General features: G+C 40.7%; 1 protein-coding gene and 1 long non-coding RNA gene across 8 annotated transcripts in view; one reads left to right on the top strand and one right to left on the bottom strand.

Annotated features, from left to right (window-relative positions):
* ZNF451 (zinc finger protein 451) overlaps positions 1-12873 on the bottom strand; it is a 145494-nt gene that overhangs the window by 91758 nt on the left and 40863 nt on the right. For 2 of the 7 annotated variants that reach the window (XM_082731263.1, XM_082731265.1), the window contains exons 1-2: positions 3893-4022; positions 3231-3314 (exon numbers count right to left, since the gene is read on the bottom strand). In XM_082731263.1, the coding sequence (XP_082587389.1) occupies positions 3231-3314; positions 3893-3913 (105 nt within the window). In that variant the 5' untranslated portion in view covers positions 3914-4022. The other 5 variants (XM_082731261.1, XM_082731267.1, XM_082731262.1 and 2 more) reach the window with 5 other exon arrangements.
* Positions 4096-4868, top strand: LOC309865090. Its single transcript, XR_014311945.1, has 2 exons — positions 4096-4278; positions 4513-4868. It is a non-coding gene; the product is annotated as an uncharacterized lncRNA (long non-coding RNA).

Genomic DNA, 12873 nt, shown 5'->3' with positions numbered 1-12873 from the left:
ACCTATGGGCTTCTGAAGTTACTTATGAAATTATACTTTTTCCTCACTGTTTCTACATGCTCAATGATTTCACATTATACCAATAACCTTGGCTGAAACCTACATCTCATGTGTTACCACCAAGATTACAACAGGTTGCCTCAGCAGTTTTCACACCTTTGTATCTCAAGTAGAACGGTGAAAATGTCCCCACCTCTTAGCTAAAACAGTTTTGTGGGAATAAATTAAAATATCTGCAGTTTCAAAGACAAAAAGATGGTGGCTGAATAAGGAATCAGACAAGTATTCTCGCTCTTGGAAAGCTTGCGTTCACACTACTTCACTTTAACAAATAACCTACATTAGTACCCATTTTCACTTACTGAAGGAAATTTTTTTTAAATATTTTATTTATTTGACAGACAGAGATCACAAGTAGGTGGGGGGTGGGGGTAGCAGGCTCCCCACCCAGCAGAGAGCCCAATGTGGGGCTGGATCCCAGGACCCTGGAATCATGACCGGAGCAGAAGGCAGAGGCTTTAACCCACTTAGCCACCTAGGCGCCCCTGAAGGAAATCTTAAGAGGATTTTTGCTTATACAAAAAAAGGTGAAAAGCCAAACTACTGCACAGTGTTTTGTCTCAATGCAAGCCACTATAGAGGTAGCATGCACCCTAAGTAGCGAAAGTAGCACAGCCAAGCTCCTTCCCTGGGAGCTAAACTCAGCAACTCACTGCCACAGTTTTGAATTATCTGCAAGTACCTGTACAGTATCTTGATTTATTTTTTGCAACTGTTAGCAAGACGTCCTAAGGTAGCAAAACAGCCTAAAAGAGGTTATTTTTTTGGTCTGGAAATACTAAAAATTTTCCCATATAAATTAATGGTAATTACTACTACACTTTATGCCATCTTAGTTTATGAAAGATTTCATAGGTTTCAAAGGTTTCTACTTTCCATTAGTGGGGTGTGAGGCGAGGGGTGGGTGGAGACATACCTATTACTAAACTAAACAGAAAATGAGAGCAAAATCTTTAAATAAGTTTCTGTTACAGTAACATGTTCATTTGAGGTCAGTTACTGACTTTGCAAAATCAAAGAGTACACTTACAAATAGGGCAGTTCTCTATATATACATTTCAACAAAATTTAAATGAAAGAACTCATTTTTGCACCTCCACATCCTTACTGCTTTCCTTTAGCATGCTATTTGGTTCCAGACTTTGTATTTTGCAAACCACATAAACACTGCTGTGCCACCATGTGTATTAAAGATGGGAAAATTAGATTAGAGCATGAACTAAGAAATTCAAAGAGTAAATCAAAAGGTGACGCCATTAATGCCGTTTTTGTATCTGAAGAAATCTTATGCAGAGAACAATGTTATTGTTACTGAATAAGCATTACCTGATGGAGACAAGTATGAGATGAGTTTACAGAAAGAAGTAGAAAGTTCTGTCTCTGAATTTATTTTGAAACAGAATTAAGGTTTCATTAATTATCATTTAAGTGTTATCACTAAATTTGTAAAAGAAATGTTATTAATAGGTTTCTTCTAGTATTGTAACTGCACTTATTACATATAATTTACATCTTCATTTCCACTATCAGAACTTTGACCCTTTATTTGCCAACCCCTACGGAAAAATAAAAGATGTTGGATCGAGATGAATACACAAGACATTGACTGTATATTTTTTATTCTTCATGCAAAGATATATAGATCCTCTACATATAAAATTTAAATTAAAAGATATTTTTTTAAAAATTAAGAATATTTTAAACTTTAGCTTAGTACCTTACTAAGCTTGTTAATCACAAGTTATAATTTTTCATTCCAACGAAACCAAAAAAAGTGTTTTCAAATATTATTAATTCCATCTGTAATTCTCAAGCAAGGCCCATAGTTTAGAAAGTACATACTTCCTTTATTTGCACAAAATATAAAGATAAATATTCTCCAAATATACCAAAATTCAAAAACGTGAAAGATATGTCCTAATGAGCATGGAATGCCATTACCAACATACTTTAGTCCACAGTAAAGAAGAAGGATACAATCCGATTCACCCGCACCCCGGAAATCCTTGTAAGTTTAAAATGAGGACAGAGAACACCTGAAGCTAATATAACAGTGAATGTTAACTATACGGGAATTGAAATACCAGGACAAAGCACAGTACATGCTGGCAATGGTGAGGAAAGCCACCCGACCCAATCTTGTAAAAGACTCCTATAGAAATCCATTAAACTGCAATAGGACAATGGATCATCACAATGGCCCTAAAGCTCGGGTATGTAGAGGATACCATTTAATAACCACCTTTACAAACTGCCCCAAATCAATAAACACAAATACACATTCAATATTCTATTAAAGAAAAATTATACAACTTTGACAGCAAACCTCAACTAATCACGGGTTTGTAGAAGTTTCTGGCTAGCTACCACTTTAAACAGAACTCTTAGAAAACATTACACTTTTCGGTGAAAACCATCCCCCAATACATCATGACCCAGTTCCCCTAAACCTACAAAGCATGGCTCACAGAGTCACATGTCCTTTTCTTTGTTCCAAAGTGAAGATTCCTGGGTCCCACCCTCATATTCTGATTCAGCAGGTGTGGTGTGAGGCCCAGAAATCTGTACACTTACACTTCCTAATGCTCAGAGATCACTGTCCCAAAGGGAAGACAGTCTGAAAACCACGCGTGTTCCTGGTGATGCAGGGTCTTCCTTATGAACGTCAACTCCTGCATTATACTGTAACGTGGTGATCTCAGAGGTTGGAGAAAGCTTCAAGCTACCTGCCTTCGCGTCACCAAGCTCCGGAAAGCTCACACTTTGAGTGCTTGCAACCCTTCTTGCTTTCTCCCGTCCCTTCCCTCTAACCTGCACGTCGTGTTTCAAAGGACGCTCCTGCCCTGCTTGTTCCAAGCACACTCTTAAGACAGCACGACTTTGCCCACATGAAGTATATAAAGTGGCACTAATGAAGGCATAAGAAGCCTGATTCCATGTGCAACATGTCCTTTCGGGCACAGTCTTTGTGGTGGCCCCTGCAGGTGCTCGGAGACCCCTCTCGGTCAATTTCCTCATCCTGCGCCATACTCCCCAGGGCCCAGTACCTGCGAGACATCCACGCCCAGCTGCTGAACGACGGACGGACAGGCGAGGTACCATCATCACAGAACCGCTTACCGCGCATAGGTTGGGATTCTGGGAAACACCCGAATTTCGTTGCTACTTACACTGACAAACTGAATGTCATCCTCATTTTCATCCGTTGTTGCCTCAGATGCCTCAGGCCCAGCTGGAGGGACAGACTCTATCATCTATAAAAATAAGCCAGAACATGCTTATCGACATACGGCCACGTACCTGCAGGAAGAGATTCTTCCCAAAAAGAACGAAGAAGGAAGAGCTCCGTAAGACAGACAGCAAGCTCTCGAGGAAACCGAACTGAGCACAACTGCATGCAAACCCCACCAAGCACAGGACTCGATGGATGGAGTCGGGCTCTGCCTCTGCAGACGTGGAGCCATCCACAGGGAGGGACGCCGAAAACGCCTTACCAGCCCCTGCGAATTCCCCAAATCTCCTCGAGGAGGAGGGAGGCACGCACACCGCCCAGGAGCGAGCCTGTCTCAAAATGTCGCTCTCGCGGCCCGAGCAGCGGCCACAGGGACCTCCGTGGCCGGCGCACAGGGCCGGGGGCGGCCGGGCGGCCATTGTTACTGCTGGTTCCCCGCTCAGACCCGCACCAGGCCCGAACGCGGAGCTCGGCCCGAGACGCGGACACTGTCGGCCCGCCGGGGCGGCCACCGCCGCGCACCAGGCCTCAGTCTCAGCAAAACACAAAGCCCTTCCCGGCTGGCCTGAGAATGCCGCGGCCCAACGCTCGCCCACTCACCTCCGACCCCGGGTCTCCCATTTCTCCGACGGCCTAACTGACAGCACCACCGCTCCTGCGGTCCCCGCCGCCGCCGTCGCTGCCTTCCCCACCGCCGCTGCCGCCGCCGCCACGACTTCCCTTCCCGCCCAGCACCGCTCCGCGCCGCCGTGACCCGCCCCTGCGTGAGCGCCGACGCCGCCGACGCCCCCGACGCCGCGGGCGGAGAGAGGTGCGAAACCGCTTCAAAAGGAGGAGCGACCGGCTCTGGGCCGCTATCCCCCGGAGCCTCTGTCTCGCAGTCCCGGCCTGCCTTCCCCGGGCCGCGCGGGAAGCCGGGAGTTGTAGTTCTGGTTGTTCCTGCGACTGTTCGATTTCAGTGGAAAAGCAAGGAAAAGGACTCCAAGGTATGGCGCATGCGTCTTATGGGGCTGACGTCAGCTGCAGCTTTGCAAAGCGTGGGCAGCCAGGGTTCTGTTTTATAGTGAAGGGCAGGAACGAGGTTGTGTGGAGGGTTTGGAATTGGATATTGTGTGGGTGTGGAAGCGAAGCTCGGCGGTATGTTTTGGCCGTAAATGCGGATGATGGGGACCAAATTCTCATCGTCTTCCTTTTTTTTTTTTCTTTTTTTTTTTTTGTAGCGGGCCTGGAATGCAGAGGCTTAGTTGAATTTTGTGATAAGAAAAGAAATAGAAGGTTTCCTTATGCTACCCACCTGGCTTCATTATCTGAGATAGTATGTATGAATACACCTGAGAAGAAAAGTTGAAGACCAGACCGCCAGTCACCAGGTTGTCCTGAAGAAAACTGGCGAAGCAAGTGAGAGTCTAGGACCCAAGACCACAGGGGGCCAAGGCCTGACTATCACTAAGCCCTACACTAGTGGAAATAACATGCTGTTTAAGGATAGTCTCAGATACTACTTTACTAAAATAGCTTACCTTTTTCAGTGTTCACAGCCAAACAGCACTCTATAAAAATAGTTCACTCATGTTCATCTGTGTGGTTTTCTCACTCTATTGTCTTACCAAAAAGATCCGCCCCCCCACACACACAAACAATTTTGAAAAGGACCTTTTAAGCTAGAAAATTCTTTTAAATCTTATGAGCTTGTTTTTGCCTGTTTATATGCAAATCTACCATTTTAGTGTTCATGCCTATAGTAAATTTCCTTAATACTTGGTATTTCCTGCATTTCCAGCAAGTTCTTTATGATTTCATTTGCTTTTCCACCTAAGTTTGAGAATTCTAGGAGCAAACTGAGAATGGGAGACCAGTTACAGGTAGGAGTTAATTGGTAAAACTCTTGGAAAACAAACTATGTGGCTGGAGCTTCCAAATACTCATACTCTTCAATTTAGTTGTCATTGCAAGCTTTTTAAGGACACACATTAATCTGTAGGAAAATTTTTATGCTAATTATTATTTATCACAGATTTTTCTGTAGTAGAAAAATTGGAAAACATTTGAATGTCTAGTGATTGGGAAATGAAATGGTTAAGATATGGTATGTACTCTATACTCTTGAGTGTTTTTATTTCCATAGAAAATGTTTAGCTAAAATTTCTAAAATCCTGTTTTTCAGAAATGCAAGATAATATGATCAGAACGATGTCAAACCACCAAGCCATGCTGAAATAGAAAAACTACCTATAAATTAATAGTAATTTTCTTTGCATAGGTGAACCTACTAATTTTCGTTGGGTAGGTTCATAAGAAAATCCTGTGAAACCCACTAACAGAGTATTAGAGACATGTCTGTAGTTACCACAAAACCAGGTTTATTTACTACCTCCATGTAGCAAAGGAGAAAAACCATACAGCTTAGGAGTCTCTCAGTTTGAGGAAATTAAGAAGAGATTGGGATGGGTGATATTAAGGCCAATGAATAAAGTAGGAAACTGGTTAGATTAGAAAGAAGTAGACTTGTTTGCTGATTGGTTCAGGGTTCAAAATGGAGACTTTTTAAGTACATGGAAATTTTTTGTGTGAAGAGATTTTTTTTTTTAGGGCCATGGATCCATTATTTTGCTTTATAAGTTAAGACTGTGAAGAAAGCCCCTCACTGGACTTGATATCTCCTCTAATTTAGTTCTTAGACTGTGTCCTAAGTAACATCATAATAGATTTCTAGATAATGTCAGTGATACTATGTTGATACTACTCTTTCAACTCACCATGTAACAGAGAAGTATAGGCTTGGACTTAGTTTTGTTTTCATTAGTATTCTATTGACTTGCTTTTTTTTGTTCAATGTTTATTTATAGAACCATCTGTCTGAACATTGGCTGCACAGCATCAGCATTTAAGATTCTGGAGACCTGGTTCATTACTAAGAGAATTCCACCAAAAGGCAATTTAATGATCAGTAGGGCTCAAACCCTCAATGAGAATTATTATCTAATATTGTCATAAATCTTAAAAAAGGGGAAAATAGCACGAACCTGTAATTTACTTAAGGAGAATTCAACTTTGGCAAAAGAATTCATATACACACAGCACCAAATCTTAGTATGCTTTAGCAAAAGTACAAATACATTCAATGCAATTCTATTATTAAGAACCATTATTTGGTTTAGATTAAATGCTCTGGTTTTAAGACCTGGCAACTGGAATAGCCTCTTCAACAATTTCTAATAAAGAAATTGATTTATAGGCATTTATTCCAAAATAATATTCTTCAGGGAAGAAGATGGTTCTTAGGATAATATGGAACCAGTTGACATAATCATTTTCTGGGAGTTATGGAAGCAGAACAAAAAGCATTTTGTTCTGAAAAAGTATAAAAGATTAACCCATAGGTCTTTAAGTGCATTTTCATTGCACATAAGGAAAAGAAGCCTGTTGGAGGGGACAGATGAGGGTGGTTAATTTCTGCGGTTAGATCAGAAGTGCAAGCCTCTTTTCTTATTAGAGCATGCTGTACTAATTACTCTAGAATATCAACATTTTCTCCTTCAACCAATGTTACATTTGCCTGTATGAGTAAATTGGAGAGTAGTTTTTAGTGCCATTATTACACATTGAGTAATTTTCAAAACTTGCTTTGCCCTTTCTAGAAAAACTTTGAGAATTATCATTTACTGTATTTGAATTGTAGTAACATTATTTGTCCATGAAAAGCCACTGAACAAAACTTTTGAGGTTCAGCTTACAGTGGGTCACAAGAGGTTATTTATTTATATTAACATATAATGTATTATTTGCCCCAGGGGTACAGGTCTGTGAATTGTCAGACTTACACATTTCACAGCATTTACCATATCACATACCCTCCCCAATGTCCATAATTGAACCACTCTCTCCATACTCCACCTCCCTCCAGCAACCTTCAGTTTGTTTTCTGAGACTAAGAGTCTCTTATGGTTTGTCTCTCTCCCAATCCCATCTTATTTCACTTTTTCTTTCTCTACCCCTCAAACCCCACACCATGCCTCTCGAATTCTTCATATCAGGGAGATCATATGATAATTGGCTTTCTCTGATTGACTCATTTTGCTCAGTATTATACCCTCTAGTTCCATCCACATCATTGCAAATGGCAAAATTTTATTTCTTTTGATGGCTGCATAGTATTCCATTGTATATATGTATACCACATCTTCTTTACCCATTCATCTGTTGATGGGCATCTAGGATCTCTCCATAGATTGGCTTTTGTGGACACTAATGCTATGAACATTCAGGTGCACGTGCCCCTTCGGATCACTACATCTGTATCCTTAGGGTAAATACCCAGTAGTGTGATTGCTGGGTCATAGGGTAGCTCTATTTTCAACTTTTTGAGGAACCTCCATGCTGTTTTCCAGAGTGGCTGCATCAGCCTACATTCACACCAGCAGTGTAGGTGGGTTCCCCTTCTCTGCATCCTCGCCAACATCTGTCATTTCTTGACTTGTTAATTTTAGCCATTCTGACTGGTGTGAGGTGGTATCTCACTATGGTTTTGATTTGTATTAACCTGATGCTTAATGATGTGGAGCACTTTTTCATGTGTCTGTTGCCCACCTGGATGTCTTCTTTGCAGAAATGTCTGTTCTTGTCCTCTGCCATTTCTTGATTGGATTATTTGTTCTATGGATGTTGAGTTTGATAAGTTCTTTATAGATTTTTGGATACTAGCTCTTTATCTGATATGTCATTTGTGAATATCTTCTCCATTCTGTCAGTTGTCTTTTGGTTTTGTTGACTGTTTCCTTTGCTGTGCAAAAGCTTTTGAACTTGATGAAGTCCCAAAAGTTCATTTTTGCCCTTGCATTCTTGCCTTTGATGATGTTTCTAGGAAGAAGTTCCTGTGGCTGAGGTCGAAGAGGTTGCTGCCTGTGTTCTCCTCAAGGATTTGGATGGATTCCTGTCTCACATTGAGGTCTTTCATCCATTTTGAGTCTATTTTTGTGTGTGGTATAAGGAAATGGTCCAGTTTCCTTGTTCTGCATATGGTGGTCCAATTTCCCCAACACCATTTGTTGAAGAGACGGTCTTTTTTCCATTGGACATTCCTTCCTCCTTAGTCGACCTTAAAGTTGAGGGTCTGTTTCTGGGCTCTCTATTATGTTCCATTGATCTATGCGTCTGTTTTTGTGCCAGTACCATACTGTCTTAATGATTACAGCTTTGTTATAGAGCTTGAAGTCTGGAATTGTGATGCCACGAACTTTGGCTTTTTTTTTTTCTTCAATATTCCTTGGGCTATTCAGGGCCTTTTCTGGTTCCATATAAATTTTAGGGTTATTTATTCCATTTCATTGAAAAAATTGATAGTATTTTGATAGGGATTGCATTAAATGTGTAGATTGCTTTAGGTAGCATAGACATTTTCACTATATTTGTTCTTCCAATCCATGAGCATGGAACGTTTTTCCATTTCTTTGTGTTTTCCTCAATTTCTTTCATGAGTAAAGTTTTCTGAGTACAGATCCTTTGCCTCTTTGGTTAGATTTATTCCTAGGTATCTTATGGTTTTGGGTGTAATTGTAAATGGGAGCAACTCCTTAATTTCTCTTTCTTCTGTCTTTTTGGTGTAAAGAAATGCAATTGATTTCTGTGCATTTATTTTATATCCTGACACTTTACTGAATTCCTGTATGAGATCTAGCAATTTTGGAGTGAAGTCTTTTGGGTTTTCCACATAGGGTTTCATATCATCTGTGAAGAGTGAGAGTTTGACTTCTTTGCTGATTTGGATGGATTTTATGTTTTTTTGTTGTCTGATTGGTGAGGCTAGGACTTCTAGTATTATGTTAAGTAGCAGTGGTGATAGTGGACATCTGTGCTGTGTTCCTGACCTTAGATGTAAAGCTCTCAGTTTTTCCCCATTGAGAATGGTATTTGCTGTGGGTTTTTCATAGATGGCTTTGATGATATTGAGGTATGTACTCTCTATCGCTCCGTTCTGAAGAGTTATGATCAAGAAAGGATGCTGTACTTTGTCAAATGCTTTTTCAGCGTCTATTGAGAGTATCATATGGTTCTTGTTCTTTCTTTTATTAATGTATTGTATCACATGGATTGATTTGCAGATGTTGAACCAGCATTGCAGCCCAGGAGTAAATCCCACTAGGTTGTGGTGAATAATCACTTTAATGTACCGTTGGATCCTACTCGCTAGTATTTTGGTGAGAATTTTCACATCTGTGTTCATCAAGGATATTGGTTTGTAATTTTCCTTTTTTTTTTTTTTAAGATTTTATTTATTCACTTGACATACAGAGATCACAAGTAGGCAAAGAGGCAGGCAAAGAGAGAGAGAGGAGGAAGGAGGCTCCTTGCTGAGCAGAGAGCCCAATGTGGGGCTTGATCCCAGGGCCCTGAGACAGAGGCTTAACCCACTGAGCCACAGGTGCCCTGTAATTCTCCTTTTTGATAGGATCTTTGTCTGGTTTTGGGATCAAGGTAATGCTGGCCTCATAAAATGAGTTTGGATATTTTCCTTCCATTTCTATTTTTGGAACAGTTTCAGTGGAATAGGTATTAATTCTTCTTTAAATGTTTGGTAGAATTCCCCTGGGAAGCTGTCTGGCCCTGGGCTCTTGTTTGTTGGGAGAGTTTTGATGACTGCTTCAGTCTCCTTACTGGTTATGGGTCTGTTCAGGTTTTCTTCCTGGTTCAGTTTTGGTAGTTTATATGTCTCTAGAAATGCATCCATTTCTTCCAGATTGTCAAATTTGCTGGCGTATAGTTGCTCATAATATGTTCTTATAATTGTTTGTACTTCTTTGGTGTTGGTTGTGATTGCTCCAGTTTCATTCATGATTTTATTTATTTGGGTCCTTTCTCTTTTCTTTTTGGTAAGTCTGGCAAGGGGTTTATCAATCTTATTAATTCTTTCAAAGAACCAGCTCCTAGTTTCGTTGATTTATTCTGCTGTTCTTTTGGTTTCTATTTCATTAATTTCTGCTCTGATCTTCATTATTACTCTTCTCCTGCTGGGTTTAGGTATTCTTTGCTGTTCTTTTTCCAGCTCCTTTAGATGTAGGGTTAGGTAATGTACTTGAGACCTTTCTTGTTTCTTGAGAAAGGCTTGTATTGCTATATAATTTTCTCCCAGGAACACCTTTGCTGTGTCCCACAGTTTTTGAACAGTTATGTTTTCATTTCCATTTGTTTCCATGAACTTTTTTCATTCTTCTCTAATTTCCTGGTTGACCCATTCATTCATTCTCTAGTAGGATGCTCTTTAGCCTCCATGTATTTGAGTTCTTTCCAACTTTCCTCTTGTGATGGAGTTCTGGCTTCAGAGCATTGTGGTCTGAAAATATGCATGGAATGATCCCAATCTTCTGGTACCAGTTGAGACCTGATTTATGACCCAAGTTGTGATCTATTCTGGGGAAAGTTCCATGTGCACTATAGAAGAATATGTATTCTGTTGCTTTCGGATGTAATGTTCAGAATACAAAGGCTCTTAATGTCCCCTACTATTAGTGTATAGTCAATGTGTTTCTTTGATTTTGTTATTAATTGGTTTATATAATTGGCTGCTCCTATGTTAGGGGCATAGATATTTAAAATTGTTACCTCTTCTTATTGGACAGATCCTTCAAGTAAGATTGAGTGTCCTTCCTCATTTCTTAGTTTAGTCTTTGGCTTAAAATCTACTCAGTCTGATATAAGGATTGCCACCCCAGCTTTCTTTTTATGTTAACTAGCATGGTAAATTGTTTTCCACCACCTCACTTTAAATCTGGAGGTGTCTTTGGGTCTAAAATGAGTTTCTTATAGACAGCATGTCAATGGGTCTTTTTTTTTTTAATCCATTTTGATACCCTGTGTCTTTTGATTGGGGCATTTAGCCCATTTATATTCAGGGTAACTATTGAAAAGATAGGAATTTAGTGCCATTGTATTGCCTTTAAGGTGACTGTTACTCTTTATTGTCTTTGGTCCTTTATGGTCTACTATTTTTAGGCTTTGCTAAGAGGACCGATTCTCTTTCAATATTTCCTGTAGGGTTGGTTTGGTGATTGCAAATTCTTTTAATTTTTGTTTGTCCTGGAAACTTTATATCTTTCCTTCTATTTTCAATGACAGCCTACCTGGATATAGTATTCTTGGCTACATACTTTTCTCGTTTAGTGCTCTGAATATATCATGGCAGTCCTTTCTGGCCTCCCAGGTCTGTGGATAAGTCTTCTGCAAATCTAATATTTCTACCATTGTATGTTTTTTTTTTTGTTTGTTTGTTTGTTTTTTAAAGATTTATTTATTTATTTATTTGACAGAGAGAGAGAGATCACAAGTAGGCAGAGAGAGAGGAGGAAGCAGGCTCCCTGCTGAGCAGAGAGCCCCATGCGGGACTCGATCCGAGGACCCTGAGATCATGACCTGAGCCGAAGGCAGCAGCTTAACCCACTGAGCCACCCAGGTGCCCCACTACCATTGTATGTTATATACCTGTTGTCTTGAGCTGCTTTCAGGATTTTCTCTTTGTCACTAAGACTTGTAAGTTTTACTATTAGATGATAGGGTGTGGACCTCTTTTTATTGATTTTATTGGGGGAGTGTCTCCTGGATTTTTATGCTTGTTTCTTTTGCCAAATTAGGGAAATCCTCTACTATAATTTGCTCCAATATACCTTCTGCCCCCCCCCTTCTTCTTCTGGAATCCCAATTATTCTAATATTATTTCATCTTATGGTATCACTTATCTCTCAAATTCTCCCCTTGTGGTCCAGTAGTTGTCTGTCTCTTTTTTGCTCAGGTTCTTTATTCCAGAGGTTGTGTGTGTGTGTGTGTGTGTGTGTGTTTAACATTAAAAAAAAAAAGATTTATTGGGGGTGGGATTATGGACATTAGGGAGGGTATGTGCTTTGGTGAGTGCTGTGAAGTGTGTAAACCTGGTGATTCACAGACCTGTACCCCTGGGGATAAAAATATATGTTTATAAAAAATAAAAAGTTAAAAAAAAAAAAAAAGATTTATTTATTTATTTGACAGAGATCACAAGTAGGCAGAGAGATAGGCAGAGAGAGAGGAAGGGAAGCAGGCCCCCTGCTGAGCTGAGAGCCCAATGTGGGGCTTGATCCTAGGACCCTGGGATCATGACCTGAGCCAAAGGCAGAGGCTTTAACCCACCGAGCCACACAGGCACCCTTTTTTGTTTTTTAAAGAGTATTTATTTAGGGGCACCTGGGTGGCACAGTGGAAGCATCTGCCTTCAGCTCAGGTCATGATCCCAGGGTCCTGGGATCCAGCCCCATGTCTGCCACCCCCCTTCAGTGGAGAGTCTGCTTCTCTCTTTCCTCCCCCTCCTTCTCTTCCCTTCCCTCTCCTCGTCCTCCCTCTCCTTCCCACTTGGCTCTCTGTCTCTCATAAATAAATAAAATCTTAAAAAAAATATTATTAGATAGAGCGAGCAGAAGGAACGAGAGAGAACATGGGGTAGAGGGGCAGAGGGAGAGAATGAAGCAAGCTCCCTGCTCAGCAGGTAGCCCCATTCAGGGCTGGAGCCCAGGACCCTGGGATCATGACCTGAGGCCAAAGGCAGACACTTCAAGCCACGG

This window comes from Mustela nivalis (genome assembly GCF_964662115.1).
Source record: "Mustela nivalis genome assembly, chromosome: 5".
Lineage (NCBI taxonomy): Eukaryota > Metazoa > Chordata > Mammalia > Carnivora > Mustelidae > Mustela > Mustela nivalis.
Note: the sequence above shows the minus strand (reverse complement) of the source record. Positions and strands in the feature narration are given on the sequence as shown.